The 27,762-nt window shown below is 36.6% G+C and overlaps 1 protein-coding gene across 2 annotated transcripts in view; it reads right to left on the reverse strand.

Annotated features, from left to right (window-relative positions):
- Positions 1 to 26,882, reverse strand: part of Pdlim3 (PDZ and LIM domain 3) — a 28,578-nt gene extending 1,696 nt beyond the window's left edge. Inside the window, exons 1-7 of one of the 2 annotated variants that reach the window (XM_046419024.2) lie at positions 26,644 to 26,882; positions 17,250 to 17,401; positions 15,934 to 16,018; positions 8,542 to 8,609; positions 4,499 to 4,762; positions 2,825 to 2,949; positions 225 to 336 (exon numbers count right to left, since the gene is read on the reverse strand). In XM_046419024.2, the coding sequence (XP_046274980.1) occupies positions 225 to 336; positions 2,825 to 2,949; positions 4,499 to 4,762; positions 8,542 to 8,609; positions 15,934 to 16,018; positions 17,250 to 17,401; positions 26,644 to 26,736 (899 nt within the window). In that variant the 5' untranslated portion in view covers positions 26,737 to 26,882. Of the gene's footprint in view, positions 1 to 224; positions 337 to 2,824; positions 2,950 to 4,498; positions 4,763 to 8,541; positions 8,610 to 8,974; positions 9,163 to 15,933; positions 16,019 to 17,249; positions 17,402 to 26,643 lie in introns of both variants that reach the window. The other variant, XM_046419023.1, reaches the window with a different exon arrangement.
- Between the last annotated feature and the right edge of the window lie 880 nt (positions 26,883 to 27,762).

Consider the following 27,762-nt stretch of genomic DNA (forward strand, 5'->3'; position numbering starts at 1 on the left):
AAGTAAAATTGCTATTGCTGATTCACATTATATGCCAGTTTGGGGGAATAGCTAAGGAATGCTGGTCAAAATGTGCTAAAGTTTGTGGGCATTATATTTCAAGTTGATGGGTAGAGATTTAAGTTTTTCATAGTTGCCTCTTCTACATAAAGTCTCAAAGTATAAGAAATGGAAAACGGCCACCAAGATTTATAGTGAAATTTTGGGTTAAAAATAATACGTACACAATGCCACTCCCACATTTGTCACAGAGTGGCATCCTCTGAGCACTGCCAGCACCACCGTGGACTTTGGTAACAGGAGCTCTCACACTTCGAGTTCCAGCAGGACGGTCATCTGAAAAACAAAGTGTTTCCATTTATGGCAAGGAACAGTTGGCTCCAGTTTGTACTTTGCTTCTATTTTAAAGTGTGCACTTTAACCTAAGGAATTCTTAAGTTCTATCTGTGCTATCATTTCCAAAGAGCAGGACCAGTTGACAAAGAAGAGACTTGGTTCTGAAATAGGAACTTTCAAAAAAGAGAACTAGTTAAATTTTTTTTTGTTTTGTTTTTGTTTTTGGAGGAAGCTCTTACAAAATGCTCAAATGAGCAGAGGGCAGCTTTCATTTATTTATTTATTTATTTTTATTGTGGAACACATACATAACATGAACTTTAGCATTTTAATCACTGTTAAGTGTGCAATTCAGTGGCACTAAGTACATTCACAGTGTTGTGTGACCATCCTAAATATCCATTTCTAAAACTTTTTTTTAATCATCTACTCTGTATTCATTAAACAATAATTCTCCATTCCTTGTCCCTGGTAACCTCTATTCTACCTTATGTCACTATGAATTTGTCTATTCTGGCTGTCTCATATGAGTAGAATCATACAATATTTATCCTTTCATGTCTGGTTTCTTTCACTTAGCATAATGTTTTAAAGGTTCATCCATGTTCCAGCATGTATCAGAATTTCATTTCTTTTTAAAGCTGAATAATATATTATGTATATGCCACATTTTGTTTATCCAAGGCTCTTGCAAATAATGTGAACACTGGTGTACATGTATCTGCTTGAGTTTCTGCTTTGGGATATATATCTCCAGCTGCTTCACTGGTTAATTCCATGTTTTTTCTTTTCCTTCCTCCCTCCCCCCTACCATCTTCCTTCCTTCCTTCCTTCCTTCCTTCCTTCCTTCCTTCCTCTCTCCTCCTCCTCCCTCTTTTTCTTTCTCTCTTTCTCTCTCCCTCCCTCCTTCTCTCTCTCTCTCTCTCTCTCTCTCTCTCTCTCTCTCTCTCATACCAAGGATTAAACCCAGGGAACTTAACCACGGAGCCACATCCCCAGCCCTTTTTTATTTTTTATTTTTATGATAGGGTCTCACTGAATCCCTTAGGTCCTTACTAAGTTGCTGAGGCTGGCTTTGAACTTAAGATCATCCTGCCTCAGTCCAAGTCACTGGGATTACAGGCATGCACGACTGTTAATTCTACATTTAAGGATTTGAAGAGCTACCATTCTGTTTTCCACAGTGGCTGCACCATTTAACATTTCTCTCTACAATGCACAAGCACAAAAGTTCTCATAATCTCCATATACCTGCCAACTTTTTTTTTTTTTTGTACTGGGGATTGAACCCAGGGGCATTTAACTACTCATCTATATCCCCAGGCATTTTTTTTTTTTTTTTTGAGACAGGGTCTCTCTAAGTTGCTGAAGCTGGCCTCAAACTTAAAATCTTCCTACATCAGCTTCCTAATTTACTGAGATTACAGGTATGTGCCAGCTTCCTTACTAACCCTTGTTTCTTTCTTTCTTTTTTTTTTTTTTTTTGTGGTACTGGGGATTGAACCCAGGGCCTTGTGCATGTGAGGCAAGTACTTTACCAACTGAGCTCTATCCCCAGCCCTCCATTTTTTTTTTTTTGACAGTACCCATCTTAATGGGACTCTTGCATTTTTGTGTAACTTTTTAAAGGACAAGTATATATCTTTGGGGGTGGAAAAGCATGGGTAAGACTGTAAGATCGGTAGACAGCAGCAATGGGCTAGAGGCCCAGCTCTGCTATTTACTGGCAGTGTCACCTTGGATAAGCCTGCATTCCTTATATCTCAGTTTCTTATTGATTAAATAGGGCAAATAATAGCTCCTACCTCCATAAGTTATAGTGAAGATTACATGGTAATGTGTGTAAAGTACTCTGCACAGAATTCAGAACATTTTAAAGATTCATTACAATGTTTCATTTTTTTTTTTTAACTTTGATGTTGATGATGTCCTAAATTTGGGCGGCTGAGGAATTTTATGATGTCTACTTAAAACTGGATTTTATGATTCATGATCTGGGTTACCCTTGACTACCATGGATAGAATTTTTCTTTGGTGACTTTATATGACTGGTTTCATTTTGTGGCTACTTGGATATTACCTGAAGACTCCTTTCCTAAACAAGGGACCACCCAAATCCTTCTGAGCAATGATTAATTTGATTACTGACTAAAACCACCTTTTAGGCCTGGCAAGGTGGCACCTGCCTGTAATCCCAGCAGCTTGGGAGGCTGAGGCAGGAGGATTGAGAGTTCAAAGCCAGCCTCAGCAAAAGTGAGGTGCTAAGCAATTCAGTGAGACCCTGTCTCTAAATAAAATGCAAAATAGGGCTGGGGATGTGGCTCAGTGGTTGAGGGCCCCTGAGTTCAATCCCTGGTACCAAAAACAACAACAAACCCCCCAAACATCTTTTAGACTTTTATCCAGTTATGTTTGTTGTACTCCTCCTGTCCCACCCTTCCAATGGCCTCTATCAATAATGTTTTAGCAGATGTTAGTGGCTGCTCACCATCATTCACTAATTCCTGGAGCACCTTGAAGGAGCCTGACTGGCGAGGCTGTGTAGGTTCCTCCCGATTGTCATGGAGCATCCGGTACACATCTGACTGGGGGGGTACCGAGGCTGTGGGTTCACTGAAACACAAGTATGGCTGGTGAAGCATCATCAGGAGCAGCAACAGACTTCAATATGCAGTCATCACTATGTGTACAACAACTACTGAACCGAGATTGACTTTCAAGTAAATATTCTAATTAAAAATATAATGTAAATACATTTAAAATGTTGCCTTAAAAACGTCATTGAGCAACAGACCTGGGAATCACATCAGTACTTCCCCATTTGGCAAAACACTTTGGAGGGAAATCAAAAGGTGATTGTTAGGAAATGATATTTTAAGAAACAAGACTTGTGTCTGATAGATATATACAATTATAGAAGTGAATAAAATTAATTTTTCAGAAAAAAGAAATACACATGATAGTGCAGGAGTGAACCCAGTTCGATTATTCTCAGTCATAAAATTTGTAATGATGCTCAGATTCACTTTTATATTTCACTAAGGGTAAATTGCTTAATTTTGTTTTTAAGGTTAATTTGTTTTGTGGAAATGACAAAAGTGTCATTTAACCTGTAAGTCAATGCAATTCAATTTGTCATTGTTTAAAACACATAATGTAGAAATCTTCATCTATACATCTGTTAAATTGGTTATCCTACCTTTTTAAAATAGCTACATTAAAATCCATTCAGAATTATAGCAGCTTCATTTTAATTTGTTTTCTACAAATATATATAATGAACAATTAAAAATATCACCATACTACTATTTATCAGATGCTAAAAACTTTATCTCTTTATGTCATTTAACTGCATTATCTAGAAAAGATAGTAATATGCACATATTTTAATTGCCTGTATTATATTTGAAAATAATCATACATATTAATTTTTTTGCAAAATGACTGAGATATATTATTAACTCAATGAATTTATCATGAAATATCTTTAAGATATTGTTACATAGCATTCTTAAGCATCACAATGATTTATAAAAAGTGATTCTGCAATATTGAAGGATGTAATAAGATTTTATCCCATAATAAATTATTTTAATTGAAAAAGTGTGATGGCAAAAGTACTTGAAACATATTTATAATACATAAGAAAAAAGTCAAAGTAAAGCTCAATGGGAATTAAATATTTACTTTCATAACCTGAGGTATTCACTTATAAAACTCTATGCGAGTCAAATATTTTAAATGAAAAATAGTTACCTCTTCACACACTGCCATTAAAAGAGATATCATCTCATGAAAGTTCTATGACCCTCCCTCCCCTTCCTAATTTTTGACCCCTCAAAAGACAGACATAGTGTAAATTATAAATCAGTTTGAGAAGTACTAAATCAGACGTTTGTGAAGATCATTAGAGCTTTCAGAAGACATAAACTTTGGTTCTTATATAATATTATTTTATTGCTGTCACATTATCGCCTTTGATAATTCCTCCAATCTTCTTGACCACCAGGACTAGATATTTGCAATAAATCCTCATTATTTTTTCTTTAAAGCTTTCCACATAGTTTTCTTTCCATTAAGATACTATTAAAAGATACCACTAAAGTTGACATTGCCCGTGTGTTTAGTTAATATGCTCATGGTTCAAAAAGACTGGCATTACCTCATCGAGGGTGTTTCCCCTAGAGCTGTTGAAACCTGACCCTGAAGTGTTTCCATAATATTGTCATCTGAGTACAACTGCATAGGTGTATTAAACTGAGCATGTACAATCTTCACCCCAGGAAGTTCCATTTCCAAAGGAATGTTAGGGGCCATCTTAGCAGCAACTTTCAAGTCACCTGGGCAAATGGTACTAAGAGTACTGACAGAAGACGGGGTGCTACGTCCACTGCCACCGTCAATACCGGAGGGAGTGCTGCATCCACTGTGTTAAGGACCACGCAACACAGAGACAACACAAGGCACCAGACACAGAGAACAGGACAGATAGGTTGTGAGGAACGGAAGGCAAAAAGTGAGAGGTGAATTACATCCAACTAAGACGCTAGCTAGAATTTGTTTTTAAAAAGGACGATTCATGATTGGAAAAGTTTAATGAAATTCAAAGACGCAGGTGATACCGCATTTGTTGGCTCTACCAGGCAATTTGTGAGTTAAGCTACGTGCAGAAAGAGTTGTATATAAAGTAAATAGAATAGATGAAGCTATCCTCCCTTTAAAAAAAATAAGCCAAATAACTTTACACCTCACAACATTATAGACTAGACATTGGCTAGACATTGTTTTGCATTTCTGAAGTACACTAATTAAAATTAAAACATTAATGAACGATCCTCCACATATAGTAGCTGAATATGTAGCAGGAAGATCCAAAGATGTAGAATAAATATTCAGAATAAGAAATATCTTTCAGTAATACAGAGGCCCTTCAGTTGAATAGCAATTGGCACCTTGTAGGTTATAAGATAAAGTTGTGTTAAAAATATTTTGTAAATATTTTATTACTCTTTTGATATTTTCTGTTTTATTCCTTTATTTTAAAACACTGTCCCATAGCTTAATACAGGATCTAGAAATAGCCAATAAATGCTTTTCACCTTGCCATTAATTATTAGAGGACAAATAAGATAGTCACAGATTATTTAGGTGCTCCCCTTGGACTAAGATATATTTCTTTGATACACAGCTATTTCATGTAAAATTTTGGAAGCATGCATATATTTCCAGGCATATTTCTCATTAACTTTTGAAGACAAGTTATAGGGGCTTATTACTAATATATCAGAAAGGCCAGTCATGCAAATTTAAGAACTAGGGATATTTCATATTCCTTACGAAACTGAATAGGAGGTTGGTCACAACATTTTTCTACATGCAATTTTAAGTGCAGCATTAGATGCATTTTAGGAGAAAATAAAATATATTAAGAGATTTAGAAAAGCTCAATCATTTAAGACAAAGCAAAAAAGAAATGTTAGTATTCATGTAAACTTCTCTCATGCCTGTCAGTTAGTGTAGCTAACTATAAACTTAAGATGGATGATGGATTTATATGATTAATTTACTGCAAATTCAATATTCTCTTAGGTTTTAAGTGTAATCCCATTTCTGAATATACTCTCTAGGGCTTCAATCTCATGTAGATAGCAAAACCCAGAAAGATACTGGATAGTGATTTTGTTGCAGCCTGATTAGTCTTAACAACTTATATCACCAAATGGATTAAATTTCTTTTCAGATTGTGTTATACAATTTTAATTGAACTACATAGCCCAAACCAGGCAGGTAAATGGGTCTTTCTCTTTCAGTTTCTGGCTGTTGAGAACCTGTTTAAAACTCAATTTGCACCTTGGTGAGATCATATCCAGTGGCATTGTTCACCCATTTTGTAGGCTCAACACTACCCTGGATCCTAAAATTAACTTCAGCTGGTAAAAGAAGTAAAATTTCAGTTGTAGTGAGTTTAGTTAAGATTACATTGATTTGACCTAAGCTTATGAAATGGTACTTTAGGATTTAAAATACTGAGTGAAATCTTGAGAGATATGGGGTTCAAAATACTGAAGGTGTTCAGCAAGCATTTAGAACTATTCTGGCCTGGCTGTAAGTCAGACATTGTGCTGGATACTGGATAAAATATTATCAAATGGAAATTATAGGTATGCCTTACTTTGTAATTAGCACTCTTTTATTTATTGGGGTTTTGAGATATTGGCATGGTTGTTTATATAATTTTAGTTAAGCAAGGATTGTGTCTTCTATTTCCTATTTTTTTTAATCATTCTATTAGTGGTTCATGTCTATTAGAGGGATGGAAAATATAGACCCTAAGCCAACCAAAATAACCTTTGTAAATTTCTGGGACAATTTTTAAAGATCTCTTAAAATGATGCTTAAAATAAAATAGTTTTCATGGACTCCAGTCACTGTGGCTATTATCATGGTCATCATGACCTTGCTAAAGGAGTAGGTTTGTATCAGTGAGTTTTCCTGAGGAGGAAAAACCACCTTCAAGGTTGATGACACATTCAATAGCTTTACACTCAGGTCATTGTGACAGAGCGTGAATTTCTCTGGGGTGTGTACAGACTTTGGGGGGCATGCTTCTGGATGCAATTTGTCCAAAAACCACTTGCAGGGATTGTATTTTAACATTTGGATCTATAAAATACATTGCATATATTTTTAGTTACATCTTTGGCTTTAAATTTTACATATTTGCACATAAAACACGGGTGTTTTAAAATACTTCAATTATGATGGAATAATTAAAAGAATCAGAGCTATTACAAATTTAGCATGTCCAATTTACTTCAGATTAAATAAACTGTTCATTAATAGTGCAGTAATGGCTTGGTTTGTAGCCTCCTAAAATTTCCTCTCTAAAGATTCTTCTTTCAAAGGAAGCAGAAAGTTCAGAAGCTAGAGAAAATAGTGATATGGCACAAGAAGAAAAGAAAGATGAGGAGGCCTCTTATTTTTTTGGAGGGGGAGAGCACTGTACAAATCAGAACAATAATAAGCCAGGTCAAAATTCTTATCCAAACAATCAGAAAAAGCTATCAAGGATTGAACACAGGGGCCCTTAACCACTGAGCCCCATCTCCAGCCCTATTTTATAAATATTTAGAGACAAGGGTGTCACTGAATTGCTTAGTGCTTCACTTTTGCTGAGGCTGGCTTTGAACTCACCATCCTCCTGCCTCAGCCTCCAGAGCTGCTGGGATTACAGGCGTGCTGGATCGAGGAGGCATTTTTATAATTTGTTCACTGGCATCTGTTTTTAAGCAAATCCTTATTCCTGTACCTCTCCTCCCATCTTCTAAATTTAGCTATATTAAAGGAGACCTTCAAATGACAGACTCACACTGGCTTGTCCTTATTACCATGTGGTGAAACAGGGCATTATTAGTTCTTTCCCCTTAGGTTGAAGTTCAATTTCCAGAGAAGGTATTTGAAAAGGATCATCTAGAGATGATAGCTTTTTCTGATTGTTTGGATAAGAATTTTGACCTGGCTTATTATTGTTCTAATTTGTACAGTGCTCTCCATGAGGGTATCTAATGCATCTCCCTCCCTCTCAACTTTTACTTTATACTTTTTTTCATGCAAGTGGAAAAGTTCCTTGTCAGAGGGCTCCTCTTCCTTTGCAAGGATGAGAAGATTCTTTGCAAGGATCCACAAGAATGCCAGTTTATCTTTATGTAAGGGCTGGACTTAGTGATTTGAAGGTGGAGTGAGAAGCAGATACTCAGGTGGGATGACCAGCACCTGTCAAGCCTGTGGAGGGACCTCAGCTTTCCCTGTGTTCCCTGTCGGCTTCCTTACTCCTGACCCAGGGCACGATTCCATTTTTGTCCCTGCTGGCTGGGCTTTCCTGACCTGGGATAGACTATGTCTGAGTGACTCAAAGGTCACCGTGTCCTGGATGGGATCCCCAGAGCAGCAGGGGACTAGTTATAAATACACATGGGGATCACATGAAATTTCACAGCTCTATAATCTTGTCAATATTTACTCACAGAAATGGAGGTTATTTGGCCTCTGCTCTCTGCTAAGTGAGTTCCTTTCTTTTTGCTTTTGAAATGAGCTATGCGATGAGAAGAGCCACTGCAAACATCTTACAAGTTACTTTCTTGGTAATTAGTAAGAATGAATTAAAGGAGCATGCAGTTCAAACTTCACAATCTCAGAATTTATGACCTGCTTCGGCCTGGGATTATGAAAGGTTTGGGCCGAATATTGTGCTTGTGTTCAAAGTAGTTCACATCCTGTAAAAACAAAGGGTTACAAAAATCCCTCAGTGGAAGATGACTTTTTAAAAATAAAAGCAATTGAACAACAACTGTACAGACAGGATTATTTACCACCAAATATTGACATGACTAAGAAGGGTGGTGATATAACCGGACGATTTCTTCTTTTAACCATCTATTCACTAAATGTTCAGGAACTGCCTGGTTGGGTTCCAAAACAATTAGAACCGTGTTCTAGATGCTTGTCTTTAAAATAAAAATCCAACAGTGCCTTCAGGAAAGTAAAAGAAAAACAGCAAGAGCTGGACTTTTGAAAAGAAAAGAAACCATATTATCAAGGTCAAGAACATTGTGGCCAGAACTGAGAGACCAGTACTTACTGTTGAGGTGAACTAGGAATGAGACCCCGCAGCTGTCCATGAAGCGCATCTTGGATATTGCTAGTTGAATAGAGCCCAATTGGTGAGTTATAGGAAGCGCTCACTACCTGTCTTTTGTCATCAATGTTTGCTGCTGCAACAAAAGGCTGGGCCCTTCTGTTGTGTGCGGTACCAATGGGTTTGAATTCCTGTACAATGGCAGACAAAATACACAAGGCCACAGAGTGCACAACAAGCCGTTAGTAAGCAAAACTAACAGCATCGCTATTGTTAATAAAGGCATCCTTACCTGCCATGAAATTGACAGAAAGGTTAAAGGAGGAGTTAGGGGTGCATCTTTCTGTCATTTTCCCTGAAATTTGCTTGTGCTATATTCACCTACCAAATGTTACCCTGCAAAGGAATTGACCTTGTTTAAAATATCACGAGATAATTCAAATATTGTATCTCTTGTCTGCTCCCTACTGACTTCATCTATGCTTTTAAGAAATTGTAATGACTCATTTGAATATTGAAAATTTGTGTCAGAAATGAGATTTTTGGATCGGAAAAAATTATTACGCTTAACATTTTCTCAAGAAGAACTTACATATGCTTTCTCTTCTGATAGTGTCTTGGGAAATCTTCCCCAATGTCTTAAGACATAATCTATAGAATGATGGTTTATGAGTAAATACACTGAATTGTTTTTAACTAATCTAGGTAAAAATGCTATTTTTAAAAGGTATCTACAACAACAAAAAATTCTTAATTTGGATTAGGCTATAATCTTAAATTTTGAAGAAATGATAATGATTAAAATAATTGTGAAAGTAGGAACAACATTTATAGATCCCCCCTTTTATTATAGTGATTTCATGTTGTGTATTTAAAGAACTCTTCCTATTTATTCTAGTTCTGGAAAGTCAGTAAGTTAGAGATAAGCAGTGTATATGAGTCATAAAAGGATTTTTACTTCTTTACTTAGGGAAAAGGACCACACATCAGAATCCTAAACTCTGAGTTTGAAGCACGCCTCAGAGATCTGAAATCCTGTATTAGTATTTGTTAATGTAGGAATAATGTTTTCTAGTTTTGAATGGTTGTATAAATTTGTAAAGCCAGTAAAAACCTCTTATTTTATCTTCTGAAATTGAAAAGAAGGGTTGAATTGAATGCAATTTAGCCAATTCTTCAATAGTGACATTGAATTTACTGATAAATTTCATTTAAATTTTTCCTCCACAACAGTGGCTCACTGCAGAGGAATTGGCCAAGGCAACATTATTGTTGCTGTTGTAGCAGAAGGACTGAAACAACCAAGTTTAACTTTAGAAATGTTCCAGCTTTGAATTGCAGAATGTGTGAAAATGTGTGTAGCTAAAAATTTACACAGAGGTACAATCTGATTGTTTTAGCTAAATTAATAATGAAGTCAGATTGGCTGTGTTTTATGATTAACCATTATTATGGCATGAAAATAGTGAACTGGAAATAATTGTAAGTAATGGTAATAGTCATGATCCAGGTCTTTGTAACTCTTTCTGATGTGAAAAAAGATAGAGGGAAATTTAGTTTTAGTGAATTATAAATCTTTCAGGCTAATTACAGTGTAAATTAGGCAGGACTAAATGGCTCAAGCTTTGAAGAACTTAGTTTTTTTTTTTTTAAACAAAGCATGAGATGCCTTAAAAATCTTGGTGAATAGAATTAAATTTATAATTAATTAACATAATAAAATGGCTTTATGGGAAAAATCTTTGCCCTTGATTTTTCTTAGCCTTAAAAGGAATAAACATGGATGGTAATTATACTGTAAATAATGTAATCTTCCTGAAATTATTTGCATCTTAATAATCTGTAGTCTTATCAATAGCAACACATAAGTTAAATATCACCAAGCCTTTTCTTCACCATTTTCCATTTTGGTTATATACATTGCAAAGGTCACAAATGCAAGTTTTGTTAAAAAATTACTCTATTTTCCATTCAGTTCATAAGGGGAAATATTTCTAACACAGACTTCAAACACTTTTATTTAGGCTTTGCAAAGCATTAGTTTATTGGTTTTCAGAGTCATTCCCAAAAGCACAATGAAGTGTATATACCAAAGGTAAACAGAAATTTAAGTATGGCACTAAAAGGAAACTTTCTATCCAAGTCTTACATCATTGTTGACCATCAAACAGAATCAAAAGACAAATCCAATTAGAAGTTTGCTGTCCCATTTTAATTCCTTTTTGCTTTTCTTGGAAAATAATGAGTAACAGACAAATAGCTGTACAAAATTTATATAGCAGTTAATATAGTCCAGCTCTTGTGTTTATTCTATCCAGACAAAACCATCAAGTAATTCTTATCTCCTAGGAATTCAAAAAGTAATCATCCAAAATTAATTGACAATTAAAAAACTCTTATTTTTAAACCATAGCAGCTTATATTAAGGGATGATATTTTCAATTAGTGAAATGCTAGAGCCACCAGATAAGGCTAAGAAATGTGACAGAGCTTTGCTGACACTGGGAGACTGCAGCTCTTGATAAAGGGTCTTCTGAGTCCTTGAAATGACCTCAGCAATGTCAGCACTCAAGGACAACTCACCTTCAGTTTCTACCTTGGAGAAATGACCCACCATTAAAGTCTCAGGATATGCTCACCTCCATCAGAGCAATACATTTCCCTGTAACTTACATTTAAAAATGGAGGGAAATGAGAGAAACAAACTATAGGAAGCTAGTGTATATCTGACCAAGCCACAATGAGGAAATAATTGCATTTCATCATATTTGAAATCTATGCCCAATTACCCCTCCCTCATCCTCACTCCTCAAATGAAAAATAAAGTCACCCTTATTTTCTCTAGTGACTTTTTCAAATGTTTCCTGTTCTCATTGCAGTTATCTAAACATTGCAGATTAAAGTGAACTCTATGAAAATATACAGTGACTGTGCATGTAATTTGCATCTTCTTAAAAATTCTAATTTGTTATATATGACAGCAGAATTCATTACAATTCATACTACACATACAGAGCCCAATTTTCATATCTCTGGTTGCATACAAAGTATAGTTACACCATTTGTGAATTCATACAGGTACTTAGGGTAATGATGTCCATCTCATTCCACCTTCTTTTCTACATCCATGCCCCTCCGTTCTCCTCCCACATGTTTGCCCTATCTAGAGTTTGTCTAATCCTTCCGTGCCCCCCACGGCCAACCCCATTATGAGTCAGCCTCCTTGTATCAGATTCAACATTTGGCATTTGGTTTTTTGGGATTGGCTAACTTTGATTAGCATTATATTCTCCAACTCCATCCATTTATGTGCAAATGTCATGATTTTATTCTCTTTTAATGATGAATAATATTCCATTGTGTATATGTAAGTGCATCTTGATTATCAGATCTTCAATGGCATAGATGAAATCCTTTGTATAAAAATGGAGAGAGCTTTCTTCTCATTTAGAGAAGAACCATCTTTTTTTTCCTGAAAAACATCTTTCTACTATGATAGGCACATGATGTTTTTGAGTTGATCAACCAATATTAAAAAATAAGGGTAATGATTTATTTGAGAATGTCACCTTTGAAGGACTATTGACATACTCTTAGACTACAGTAATGCTTTGTATAGAAAAACATGTATATCTGCTCCTAGACTGTTCAGGACCTTATGGAAAGAATTAATTCAAGTCTTGGGATTTGATCTAAACAATTTCTAAGGTCCTTTATAAGCCTAAAATTCAAGTTTAAGTTTATGAAAACAAAATTTGATTATTTAGTGGTAGTATGGAAAATGAAAAAGGAAAGATTAAAAATTCTTATGTCAATTATTACTCTGTAAGAAAAAGTCTCCTAAGCTTAAACCTGTGTATAGAAAAGAACAACAGAAAAAAATATATAAACATTTAATTATTTGTGACTGGGTATGGATTGATAAATATAATGTTTCTGCAATGAAGAGATATCACTTTTAAAATGAAAAAGAATATTTTATTGTAAAGCACAGGTCACAATACCTATGATAAAAGTTTGATTTGGGTTGAGAAACAAGAGCTTGAATATTGTATTGTTAATTGGAATTTCACTATCTACAATGACATTTTAAAGCATGATGAATTTTTTTTCTCAAACTGGCACACCTCTGTTGTCCAGAAGGCTGCTCTATTTGCAGAGTTCTCATTAAGATTTTAAAAAAGGATCTTTTTACATAGCTTCATATTATTTTAAAAAATAATCATAGCTTAGTGTTTCTCTGATCTCAGTATGCAAGTTAAATTCACTGTTTGATCTTCATAACCACATTTTCCCCACTAGTTTATGCCATAGGATTTTCAGATAGTAGGCAATACACTGAAATTTACCTATTTTGTGTAGAGAATGTTTGTCCTGAAGCACAAGTTACGTGAACTGGTCATATGGAAATCTGGCATTAGAGTCTCATGAGGAGTAGAAACCATTTGGTCCATTAGGAGACCCTGAAATTGCTCTTATCTCTGAGCCCTTCAAACACTGGCCTCATGGAGAGGATGCCAGTAAGAGTTAGTCATGACTCAAACTAATGGAATTTTTAAAGGCTCCATCTGACTGGCGGTTATAGCTCTTATCTTTACCTTTTCTTTTTTTAATCTCATTTCCTTTTTTTCCAGTTGTAGTTTCATAAATGTTCATATTTTCTAACTCCAAAATGGGCCACATGGGCTAATACACGACTGACTAGAGGACAGATTATTTAAAAATTAGTATTAAGCCATAAAATCTAATTCTTAGACTAATCATAGTCATAAATTAATGCTCACAGATTTGCAAAAGAGGGGCTTTCCAGAGCTACAACTCAGGAATTACCTTTAACCTTCAAATCTGGATAGATACTAGTAAAGCAGGCTCTGATTGTCTAAGTGCATTTTGTGCTTAATCGAATACTACTTGGTAAATTATCTTTGTGTCAGGGTGGGAGCAGTGACCGTGGGGATTTGGAACTTGGATCAAATCTGTCTAGTCAGTTCCATTCCTTATATCTCATATTGATGAAAAAGGGTTTTAAAAAATTAGAAGAAAATTTGACTGGAAAGATAATTTGCAAAATGGTGAAGTGCAGTTTTGGATGATGCTGTATATGGACAAAGGAATGAAGAATTCCATCTAATTTGTCCTGGAGCTAGCAAGAATTTGGATTGGTCTTCTTTAAATAAAGCACCAAAGAGTCACTTTTTTTCTCTTGTGTTGCTTCTAAGTGAAGAATAGATGAAGGTGGGAAGAACAGGTGGGTTTGGGCAGTAATCCAAAGGGCTATATATAGGTGATAGCTTTGCTTGGAGAACTTCATTTTTTCTTCTTCCAATCTCTTTTTTCTACCTCTTTGACTTTTTCTCCCCCTGGAAGTGTTTCTTCTCACCAACCTACCTAGCCAGGGTAAATCACCATCAGCTTTCAGATCCTTTATCACTATATTTACAGGTTGAGCATCCCTAATCCAAAAATCCTGACTTTGAAATGCTCCAAATAGGTGACTTTTTGAGAAAGTGGAAAATTCCACAGCTGTCCTTATGAGATGGGTTGCCATCAAAACACAGGCACACTAAAAAATATTGCATAAAATGATCTTTAGGTTATGTGTATAAATGTATGTAAAACAAAATGAATTTCATTTTTAGACTTGGGCCACAAAATATCTCAAAATGTATAAGCAAATATTCCAAAATAAAAAAAATTGAAATGTAAAAATCTTCTGGTCTCAAGGATTTCAAATAAGGGTTATTATTAAACCTGTATTACCTATCTGGTTGATTTTATCCTTTGCTCACCTACCCTGAAGAGTGAGTCTTACCTGACCTCAATATCCCACTGAACTTTCAAGATCTCTTATACAATGCAACAGCTGGAGGTGGTGGCAGATCAGCTCTGGGAATTTGTTCCCAGGACTGGCCCTGGCCAGTGTTAGAAAAGGCGCAGTTTATCATTAGGTCCTGTATTCTTTTCTTTCCTTTGTTAGCCACTTATTGAGTGGCTGTTGTGGTCTACGGCCTGGAAGAGCCAAAGAGAAGAGAATAGACACAGGGTTCCTGTCTTCAAGAATATTCAGTGTCTTGCTCTTTCCCTTTGGGGTCTCCTTACTCTTCCTTTTGCTCCTGTGGTTTTAGGCTCAAACTCTACCTTCCTTCCTGTCAAAAGTCAGGACAAGAATCTTATAACTCTAAAGATTACATAGGGTATTTATTTTGGTGGGGGTGGGAATTTGTATTTTAACAGCAGCCTTTTTTCTTTTTGGAGCCTCTTTTTCAGATATCACAATTAAGGTTTGACTTAATTTCAGTTTTTTTTTTTTTTTTTTTACTTTTGGAAAGTAGACACAGACAAGCATCAGATTATTTGATTCATTTAGCTCATGATATAAGAGTTGCCTCAAGGGAAAGTTCTCTATCTTTTGCAATTCAGCTGCATAAGCAGAAGATCTCCATGATAACATAATACAAAACTTTTTTTCTTTTGTAAGATAAATCTGATTACAGAATATCAGAATTGGGAATTAAAGAAGGGTGTCAAATAAGATCTGGGCAAAGACCTTGAAGAACTCAAATTCCCAACAACGATTAGATTAGAGACACCTGTTTCAAGTGGCAGAGCCTATTTTTATTTTGCTTTGTTTTAACAACTTAAACTTCTTAGATTACCTCATAGCCTTTTGGCAGGAGTCCATGATAAGAAATGAAAAAAACAAGTGGACTCTAGGTAAATTTAGCCAAATGCTTCCTGATGAGAACATACTTGCCTTTTAGCAAGATGTTTGTTAGGCATATTTCTCTTTTTTCTTGTTGTAAGAAAACATGTATCACATAAATTAATCTCAGAAAGTAAAGACAGACAACCATTTCATCAGGTCTTGTTCCAATTTTTACATTTCTCATTTCTTCCTCTTGGAAGCATCCCATTAATGAAAGGAAATATAATGCAAATACCATTTACTCTAACATCCATACCTGTGGTTCTGACTCTAAGTTGATTTTGAAAGGATGAGCTTTCCCATCTTCAGATACCTGTGGAGACCATAAGCGAGTTTCTGCCCTGGAAATAGAACAAAGTTTTAGTATACTTTAATTTCCTATTATTTTTTTTGAGAGTACTAGGGACTAATTTAAGCCAAAGAAATTTTTTTTAAACTTATTATTCTGTATTTTTCCATACCAATTAGTCTTATGTTTCTGTGTCCTTTGGGGGAATCTAGAATAGACCAAGAGTGCCTAGATTGCATTGTACACTGGAAAGAGTTGGCCTCCCAGTGCCTGTGGGAAATGGCACTGCCCTTGAAGAATGCAGATCCCAAGAGGCAAAGGCCAGGTCACCCCTTCTTCCCTCTTATCCTACTCAGGCCACCACAGGAAGCAGTGAAGGATGGACTGGGTAGATTTTCTACTGTCATCAGGAACAGAGCTTTGACTAGCCCTTCTCAGGCATCTCTGGGACCTTATGACTCCTAGGGGAATATGTGCTTGGCAGCAGCACAGATTATGCATAAATGGGAAAAGAATCTATTTCACACATGAAATTGGTGGATTGGCCAATTCATTGAGCCTCTGTACCAAGAAAAATAATTGTGAATCAGTAATGATATGATAAATGTATATCAAAAAAATCACTATAACTGGCCATTATTTTTATGGTTCTGTTTCAGATCAGGGGTCTGATGACAAGAGTTTGGGTTCATTTTCTTTTTCTTTCTTTCTTTTTTTGGTCAGAAGGATCTCACATCTAACACACTTATATGCACATGAATTCTCATACCTTGTAATATTCTTCTGGCCTGAATTTTGTCCAAAAAAATGACAATGACTTATAGGATATTAACTGCTGATTTTTAACACATTTTGGCAAGTGAAGAGATTCTCTTAGGGGCCTCTGTACTTTCCATTCCATTGTCTACCATATTGAGGACAGCAGGACTACTAGTCATTCTGTCCAGAGTTTACAAGGTCTATGGCTATTATTATAGTCAATTGACTGGGTTAGTAAAGGAAGAAAAAAATTCATTTGGCCTCTTCATTATTTGGACACTCTAGAGGATTCTAACTTTTAAAAATGACTTATCAACAACTACTGGATTGATGGACTTCAATGAAGAATAGACTAATGTGGCTGATACACACACACACACACACACACACACACACAAACAAAACAGTCAAAATTCTAGGTGCTATGACAGTCCTTCTCTCTAGGACGATGAAACCATTTGTAGCTGTGGTTCACGTTCTCCTGCAAAAAAGATCGAATTTTAACACCATTAATTAAGGGGCACCTGTCAATTTTGAGACACAGCTGGTGTGCGGCTGCTTTGATCCTGTCCTGCGCATCAGCATGAGTCATGGACTCCGTACCAAAGCCATCGATAGCCAGGATGACATCTCCAGGACAGAGGTTGGCAGCTGCTGCCTTGCTTCCTGGAGTAATCTGGAAGAAATCATGGCACAATTTAAAAACCAACATCTTGAATTTTGTGCCTGACATTTGTATTTTAACCTCGTTTTTAATGTTTAACTAGGCAGGAAATCTTAAATCTAATTTAAAACAACTTCTAATTTCCTTGTAGTTCCTCAAGCAGGCCAACTCTGTACCTCCTTGGGGTTCATTTATTTATTTTTTGATTTGTTCTTTTTAGATATACATGACAGTAGAACACATTTTGACCTATTATACATACATGGAGTATAACTTATTCTAATTAGGATCTCATTCTTGTGGTAGAACATGATGTGGAGTTACACTCGTGGTTGTATTCATAGATGAACATCAGAACATTATGTTCTATTCATTCTATTGTCTTTCCCATTCCCATTCCCATTCCCTCTCCTTTCCCCTCTCTTTGGGGTTTTATATGCACAGTTATTCTTCCTGAAATGTTTCTCCCTCTGTTCATCTGGATGTTCCTTATCCTTCAGGTCTAGGCTCAAATGTTATATTTTCATCAACCTCCTGATCCATTTGGAATAGCTTCTCTAGTCCCTCTCCCCATTATCTTTTACCTTTACACTCTGTTCATTTCCTTCCTGAAAATTATGTTCGTTTATTTACTTTTATATCATTTGTCTTCTCAACTGGACTGTAAACTCTTGGTTACATGTATATCATGTGTACAGATGGTCCCTGACTTACGACGGTTCAACTTGTGGTTCTTCAAATTTACCATGGTACAAAGTTGATACACATTCAGTAGGAACCACACTTCAGATTTTGAATTCTGATCTTTCCTTGATACCATTAGGCTGAGTGGTAGCAGGGAGGCCGTAGCTCTCAGTCACCCTTGCCACCAAGTGGGTAAACAACCAATGCTCTGCAATGCACTGTGTTGGCAAGCTGTGACATTCAGTAGGTTGGGTGTACTAAATGCAGTTTTAACTTATGATGGATTTATTGTGTTGTAATTCCATTCTAAGTCAAGAAGCACCTTGATTTCTAATGTTTCATAGTGTTTAGTATTAATAAATGATAAATGGAAGAATGAACAAAAAAGCTATTTAAGTGAGAGCTCACATAACAAAAAGAGCTAATATTCCGTACTCAAATATTATGGTTACTAGTGTCAACCTGTCATTGTCATGCTTGGAAGTTCCTAGTATTTAGAGCAGAATAATACATAAGGCTTGACTCATATTTCAAACTGCTCCAGGAATAAACTAGATAGTCCCTAATGCTCTCTTTAAGGATCACTCACTAATTCATTTCCCCTCAATTTGCTTATTCTAGCTATATATTCTATTTAACTTTGTATCTCTAAGGGAGATTTCAATTCATCTAAACAAATAAAATTGAAAAAATAATGAATTCTCATGTGTCCTAGATCTTCAGTCTTATCACTGAAATATTTATTGTACTTGCTTTACCTCTGTGATAGTCTCACTGTGGTGATCATGATACTTTTTCAATAGCAACAGTTGGTAGAATGGTAGAAGCTGGGTGAAGACAATTGGGATTATTACACTTAGCTCTGGAAGGTATTTTATCACTGTTTTCCACTTAGAAATTCTCCCAGACCTAGAACTATTAGACAAGCAAAAATTTCCATTCTTGATGTGATTCGTAGGGAAAAAAATAATCTTAAACTTTTCATTTTTCTCTAGATACGGTAAGTCAAAATCGGTATTTTCTATTTTTAAACTTCTAAAACCAGGATGCATTTCTTTGAGTTAAAACATGAGAAAGCATAGCTTATTGTGTTTGCTTTTAAAGCCTCTCTTAATTTTACTAAGTCATGTAAATGGATTTAATTTATATAACATTCAATACAGTTTTGATTAGGATAAGTAGGAAGCAGAGTTTTGTGTATACGTGTCTACACACATTTTATACAGGCTTATTGGAATGTAGATATTGAAAATCTAAGTAATAGATACTGAACTTACCTATTGAATAGGTATTGAACATCTGAGTAACTTAGAGATTGAAGATTACTGACATTTACTAACAGTGTTAGTACTAACATTAAGACTACTATTTCATAATTATGCAAGATATTACATTTGCAAAGCTTCCCACCCCTCATATCTTTGACTATCCCAATAACTCTCTAAGAAAGACTGGATTAAGAAGACTGTTTTCTGAGGAGAGGTGTCTAAGTAACCTGTGCCTTTCTGGTTGGTGAGAGCAGCTTCACAGTCATCTTACCATGTGTTCTAGAAGCTAAAGGAAAGGTGTTTGATAGCCAGAACCCACTTCTGACTTTGTATTCAACTTGGAAATTGCTGTCCTTACGCCTTAATGGAGAGAGAAATAGGAAGATGAATGGATTTAGAGAGAGGGATGGGGAATAAGAAGAAATATGATGCCTCTACTTCTTGTTATTCTTAATATGATGCATCTACTCCTTGTTATTCTTCAAGTTCATCAGAACTGGCAATCAGAAAATGACTGCTAAATTATGCTGGTTTTAGTAAGTTTATTTATTTATTTATTTATTTAATTTAATTTTTTAATTTTGGGGTGGGGGGGTACCAGGGGATTGAACTCAGGGGCACTTGACCACTGAGCCATATCCCCAACCCTATTTTGTATTTTATTTAGAGACAGGGTCTCACTGAATTGCTTAGTACCTCACTTTTGCTGAGGCTGGCTTTGAACTTGTGATCCTCCTGCGTCAGCCTTCCGAGCCGCTGGGATTACAGGCATGTGCCACCATGCCCAGCCTGGTTTTAGTAAGTTAAATCATTTGCTTAAATTAAGAATCTATTACTTCCCAGAATTACTTTATATTATTACTTTACTGTAATATTTTTGTTATATTATTACTTTATATTATTGCTCACAGTTGATGATTACTATGTTTTCCTGAGTTGGGGGAAGACAGCTGAAATGAGGCAGAGTTTTTTTTAAAGGATTATTATTCAGATTCATTATGGTCTTAAATATTGAAAATATTAGAGAGATAATTGGACATAGCACTGAAATCAATCACGCAGCACTATTTTCAAACTTGTTTGATTGCACAAATCACCTAGGGTCCTTGTTGAACATAAAGACGCCCTCCTACTCCAGATGTCTGGAATCAGGAATCAGAATCTCTAGGAAAGGAGCCAGGGAATTTGCGTTAGCAAATGCCTCAGATGATTTCTACTATTCATATTAACCTATTACTTGGGTCCATCTGGGAAAAAGATAATTTAAAACACAAAGCATGTATAATGTCTTATTTACTGTGGGAGACACAAGGGAAGTTCAAGACATGCCTCTGATTTGATTCTGATGTTAAGAATAAAAATGCAGTCAGGTACAGTGGTGCTTGCTTGTAGTCCCAACTCTTCAGAAGGGCGAGGCGGGAGGTAGGAGGATTGCTTGAGCCCAGGAATTCAGGGCCAGGCTGGACAGCACAGCTGAACATCATTTTTCATACACAAAAATAAGTAAAAATTACTAAAATTATTGAGGAAGACAAGTATATACAGAAAGACTGCACTAGGGGCATGGGTCAAAATCATGAGATTTGGCTTATCAAATACACTTCCCATGCCTCTCTTGGCATAAAGCCCTCTGGTAGCCATATACAATTCATGTCTCTAGAGCTGTACCTTGTGTCAGTTATAGCAGAATCTCTGCATGCACCTTGGCATGGATATTTTCAAATGTTATATGGGTGATTCCAATGCAGCCAGGCTTGGGAACTGTTATTTTATTGTTATAATAACATTATTGATCTCATGTAATGTTATGTCATGTAATTCTATGATCTCATGTAATTCTTAAGACAATCTTACAAAGTAGCCATCTCTATTTTAAGAGGAGAGAACTGATGTTTAGAAAGCACAAGAAACTGGCATAGGATCATCTAGTGAAAATTTCAATTTGCCCCTGGGTCTGTCTCACTTTATAGCTCAAACTCTTACACTACCTCAATGTGCCTCTGCTGCAGGAATCACTTCCTCTGCCTCCTCCTATCTCTTTCGCCACAATTCCCGTAGAATCCTGGGCAGGTCATATCTTGGTAGTATCTTCTCTTCTTAATGTATCTATTTCTGGGGGTGGGGGTAGAAATCTGTCTAAATTATAACTGCATCCCACAATATCATTCACACACAAGCCATTCTACACACAGTAGATATTTGTGGATGTGTGAATGTTTTAAGCACATGAAAACACTTTCATGTAGATGCAGTCTTTGCTAGCACAAAATTACATAGGTTTTTTTTTTTTTATTCACATCAACCTTTCTACTACATTTGCTTTAGCCTGAAAAAGGATTGCATTCAGCCAACACTTACCTTTTTAAAAGTTCACATTTGGATTAAAGATATATGTTAGAGCCTACACAAATGAATGCACTGACACTTTTGTTGTTACTCAAGTCCACACAATGTTCCTAGTTACAATGATCTCAGTCTTGATTTGGAACTTTCGTGTGCTATGAATAGGAAGAAGGGAAGAGTGAAGGGGTAGGAAAGAGGAATCTAAAGAGAAAAGACAGACTGGCATCAGACGTATGTAATCATTTGATGTCACATACACAACACTAATTTGTACTGCAATCCGTATTGGAATTTGGTGAGAGCAAATAACCTGTAACTTGTCTATCAGAGCAGATCCACTTTCTGGATGGTTCAAAAATGTCCAAGAGAGCCTCCTTAGAACCTTCTTGCAAGAATATCAAAAGAAGTTCACTTAGAGATGTGAACCTTAAACATTTTGTACCACTTTTATATCATTCTATGAAATACTTCGGATAATTATATATGGAATTTGAAATAATCTCTCCCCCCTTAAACTGAATATTCAAAACATAAATTTTATCTTGCACAAAGTATAGCACACTTATTGCCTAGAAACTATTTGTCTGTGTACGCGCATATGTGTGTGTTCAATGATAGGAAGATTCACCCCATGGAATAATTTGGAAACAGTTTTGAAGAAGAGACCCTTTTTCTTAATTTTGTGAACTTCAATTTTAAATGAGGGAGAGAATGATATTTGTCCCTCTCTCACAAACTGGTTGCAGTTCCATTGTCTAGGAGCATGGTTACACAGTTGCTCCTCTACTTTATAAAACTGAAAAAAATCCTGAGTCAAAATGCATTCAATACATCTAACCTACCGAACATCATAGTTTATAATAACACGGTCTACTGTAGAGTGTTGGTTGTTGGCTCTCAGGGTCCTGTGGCTGACAGCTCACTGCTGCAGCCCACCATCGAAAGAGGGTAGCATACTTCATATCACCAGCCCAGGAAAAACGTCAAAATTCAAACTTCCAAGTATGGTTTGTACTGAATGTGTACCACTTTTATATCATTGTAAAGTAGCTCCAACATTAGCCTGGGAACACCTGCAGTCTGCATTTGTATAGAGTAAGGCAGGAAGGGAGGGGCGGGGCTTGTAGGAGGACAAAAAGCATTTAACTGACTTGATGAAATACATCTCATTCATGGAACTTTTTGTGACATTATAGATATTTCTGTTTCAACTCTTTGTATACTTAATAAGTTATCTAAATAATAATTTAAATAATTCTCATTTATCTTTACTGGGGAATATTTTTGAGAACACAATCTGCACCTATTTCATGCCAAAAAAGTTATGTAAAAAGTGAGCATTTTAGTCAATTGTTCATATTGTGTCTATATTTAATTCTGTAACATACATGACGTACAAACCATTGTGCTAGGCACTGTATGGTCCCCGAAGTAGTAAGTTCCTGCCCCCAGGAAGTACCTTATCTAGTAGGACGATATACACAAATACCCATGATACAAAGCTCCACAGCAAGGAGATGTAATAGGCCCAAAGCCATGTAATCAAACAGACGGCCACACTACTCCTAGAAGAAGGAGGTGGGGGGAGTAGTGTTTGAATGGGTTTCCACAGGCACAAATGACAGCGGGGAAAACAATTCTAGGGAAGAGTGTGGTACATTTGAAGCAAAGGCATGTTAGGGAAATTTAAGCAGCCCCAGTGTAGTGGTACCACTGCTTAGGTATGGAGTGAGAGGAGGAAAGCAGGGGAGAGGGGAGAAATGAAATTCGAAAGCTGAGTTGGAATAAACAGTGAAAAGCTATGAATGCTATGCTAAAGTTACAAACTTCATTCTCCACGAGTTGGTGATGCCATTGAAGGATTTTTAAGAATGGGAGAGAGAGGAGCAACCCTGCATTTTTCAAAGATGGTAACATTCCAAGTTTTCTAAGGAATCTCCATGCTGCTTTCCAAAGAGGTTGCATCAGTTTGTAGTCCCACCAGCAATCCTTGTTAACACTAATTGTTGCTTATATTCTGATAAAATTGCCATTCTGACTGGAGTGAGATGAAATCTTAGAGTAGTTTTGATTTGCATTTCTCTAATTACTGGGGGCAAGCAGGGGAAGAATAAGGAACTTTGGATTGCGCAGAGGGGAGTGAGGGGAGGGAAGGGAGCATGGGGTAGGAAAGATGGTGGAAGGAGATGGACATCATTACCCTATGTATATGTATGATTGCATTAACAGTGTTACACTACATCGTGTACAACAAGAGAAATGAAAAGTTGTGCTCCATTTGTCTAGAATGAATTGAAATGCATTCTGCTGTCATGTATAACTAATTGGAACAAATTTTTAAAAAAGATGGGTGGTAAGAAAATGCAGGGTGGATTGGAGAGATCAATGTCTTGATGGGGACAGTTATGAAAGTTATGAAATCTTGAATAACAACGGCGGAAAAATGGAAATTATTAGACCTTGAAGACATAGTATTGATAGAACCTGTGACATATCGGACAGCTCAGAACAGAACTATCTGAAAAATAAATGGAATTTTTCACAAGTATGGGCTTCAGAAGGCAGGCTTTGGAGGCAAGTTGATCTGGCATCAAATCCCGTCCTGCTATTTGTGATTGTTGGCAGGCTAATGAGCCTTGTGAATCCTCCTTCTTTTATTCTGCAAAAGTTGGTTTTGCTACTACTACTACTCTCAGACGATTATGGTGAGATTTAAGTAAGTTAGTGAATACAAAGGGCTTAGAATAATGCATGGCAAGCAAGAGTACAATAACACACACACTTGCTACTTCAAAAAATTAAATGAAAATTTTAAAATAGAAAATTCCACCTAAAAACAACACATTTTTTAAAGAAATTATTGGTGTTTTTAATGTGTTTGCTTGTTGTGGAGCTAAGGATTAAACTCAGGGCCTTACTCATGCTAGGCAAGTGCTCTACCATTGAGCTACATCCCCAGCTACATCCCCAACACAAATTATTTCTGAGTAACACCTTTTAGTTTTGTTCCAAATGATTTTCAGTATTATTATCATCTTGGTGGAAATATTAACTAGGTCTGTTCACTAAGGCATTAAAGTCCAAGTGAATATGAATTCATTCATTCAACAACAATCTATGCTGTACATGGCTTCAGGGACACTTGGGATAAAAAACAGTTCAGTTTAACCAGCTCTCCTGGAATTAAAATCATTGAAAAGGTAAACTCAAATGAAATACTCATATCTGGGAATGCACTATTATTGAATCAAGTGTCAAAATGAGTGACACAAATTAATTGAGTTAGAAATTCAAGATAGAACTGGCATTTCAAAGAATCCATAATTAGCATTGTATCAGATAATTTACCAATAGCTTTGTTAGTCCAACTGCAGGTGTAATACTTTAAAATAAACTTTGCGTATAATGCCAACAATTCAAAATTCAAACATGATTAATTATACTGACATTTTGTATAGTAATAACAAAAATATTTCTTTTATTAGTTTCCCGAAGTGACAAAATTATTTCTTTAGGATTTAGCCTAAATATGATTTATTCTTTGTTAGAACTCAAAAGCTTGCTTAATTTAATATAAACAAATGAAAGCTATACTCCATAAACTAAAAATGTTTCTTAATAGAGATAATGGAAACTGTTTTCTTTGGTAAGTCTATAAAAGGAATTGCTTGGCTCAGATCACAGGAGCATTTTCTGCTTAATTTACTTAGGAACATTTTTGGGGCTATGTTAAATTTTCATGTCTCATAAAAACCACTTGTCAGATGTGTTTATATGTTTTTGAAAAATGTAAATCCAAGCTTGCAAATGATCCATTATACGGCCTTTATGATACACATTTTGAGATATTTTTTAAAAGAATATTTGTTCTCAAATCTCATAGAAATATAAATAGGACAGAATTTAAAAGATATTGCCTTATTCAAAATCTATGAGTGATCAGATTATACATATATATTTGTAAAATGAACTACAAGCAGTTAAAAAAGAGAAAAACTTAACAGTTGGAAAATGAAAGTTTAATGTTCAGAAAGCTTATTCCTTTAAGTTAGGTTTAAAATGCTTTATAGGTTGTAACTGAAATAATTGTTTTCTATTAAGAAAAATACTTGTGTTAGAAAAAGATCAACTAAAGCAAATAATGCTTTAGAATTAATTCTAGAAATTCACTGATGGGGAGAAACTCTGTGGTTTCATTTTTACTTTCTCATTTTTCCTAATTAGATAGTGCTTTACAAAACGTTAAATAAGGAAAAGTTTGACTTGGATATTAAAGTATTATTTTTAGAGTTATCAGTCTGGTAACTTTCCACTAGGTAAATTAAAAAGTGACACACTTTCTTTGTAGTTTGTTAAAGGATGATGATTCCAAAGCCATGGAAAAACATTTTTTCAAAATGCCTGGGAACCCAGGAACACACATTAGTAATATTTTCCCTGTCTGGGCTGATATGAGCGGTTCCAGCTTGGCCAGCAGAGGTTGTGCCCTGCGAACAGCGCCCTGCTGAAGTTGTCATTCAAATAAGAAAATCGCTCAGATGCGCATCTATTTCCAAGAAAAAACCGCGGGTGTTTTTTAATGCTTCTTTTCGCATTCCCTGCACCCCATCTATTTGTTACAGAAGGGAGGTGGGTGCACAGAGGAGAAGGTGCCCCAGTCCCCGCAGCCTCACCTTCTCTGATACCTGTCGTTCTGTCTGTTGCTGGGGACCCAGAGGATGCGGAGAACTTTCAAGCTGACTTTGTTAAGTCTCAAAACGGTTCTGCATCCTTCAAACCTCAACTTGCCAGTTGCTGTTGCCTTTCGAACTTGGAGCCAGAAGCCCAAGACCCACCAGTGCACCGTCCCGCCCGCCCCACCCCAGGTTCCCAGGCCACTCTTCACTTTGAGGCACCCGCTGCGCAACCAGGGTCGCGAGTCCCCGAATGGTAACAAAAGCAACACTGGAAAACACCTACCCTGGTGATGATCAAAGGCTGATTGAAGTCTATGCCCCCCGAAAGTCTGAAGCCCCAGGGCGCAGGGCCTGGGAGGACCACGTTCTGGGGCATGGTGCCTCTGGGCGCGACCTTCCGCAGAAGAAGCGCTTTGGATGCCTGGGAATGGGGGGCAAAGAGGGGCGGCAGGGCACACCGCAGGAGTTCCGCAGCGGCACAAGCCACTCTGCTCCCTGGGGCCGTTTACTAGCCCGGAGTGCAACCGGGGAGCTTTATCCCCGCTCCCGAGTGACGTCATCGGTCTCCCCTCCTCCCCGCCCCCTCCCATCAAGGAGAGCTCCAACTTTGGAAGCAAGACGCGCCTGACCCGCAGGAGTTTACAGATGCGCGCTGGCTGGGTGCAGCCTCCCAGACTCCTCTGGCTGAGAGCAAGCAAGCGCTGGAGAAGGCTTCAGGTTACAGCTTCCATCACCCTCTTAAAGTAACACCTGTCCTCCTGTTTATGTCTACTCCGAGCTCAGCAGTGCACTTTACTGGAGATGAAAAGCCGTCCAACTATAGCCCCTATACTTTGAATCAAAACACAAGCACCACCTGAGCTCCTTCTCTGTCATTTCTTCTTCTGTACTGGTCATGGATTCTAATCAAGGACCTAGGAATTAGAACAGAGACCCTGCCCCGAATAGATGAAAAAGTAGGCCCAAATCTCCATCATGTCGGGTTAGGCCCGGACTTCCTTAACAAGACTCCTATAGAGCAAGAAATAAAATCAAGAATCAATAAATGGGATGGATTCAAACTGAAAAGCTTCTTCTCAGCAAAAGAAATAATCAGTGAGGTGAAGAGAGAGCCTACAGAATGGGAGCAAATTTTTACCACACACATCAGATAGAGCATTAATCTCTAAGGTATATAAAGAACTCAAAAATCATAACACCAAAAAACCAAATAACCCAATCAATAAATGGGCCAAGGAACTGAATAGACACTTCTCAGAAGGTGATATACAATCAATGAACAAATGTATGAACAAATGTTCAACATCTCTAGCAATTAGAGAAATGCAAATCAAAACCAAGATTTTCCCTCACTCCAGTCAGAATGGTAGCTATTAAGAATACAAACAATAAGTGTTGGTGA

This window comes from Marmota monax, unplaced genomic scaffold (assembly GCF_021218885.2).
Source record: "Marmota monax isolate L192 unplaced genomic scaffold, Marmota_monax_Labrador192_F-V1.1 WCK01_AAM20220418_F8-fsc00345, whole genome shotgun sequence".
Classification (NCBI taxonomy): domain Eukaryota; kingdom Metazoa; phylum Chordata; class Mammalia; order Rodentia; family Sciuridae; genus Marmota; species Marmota monax.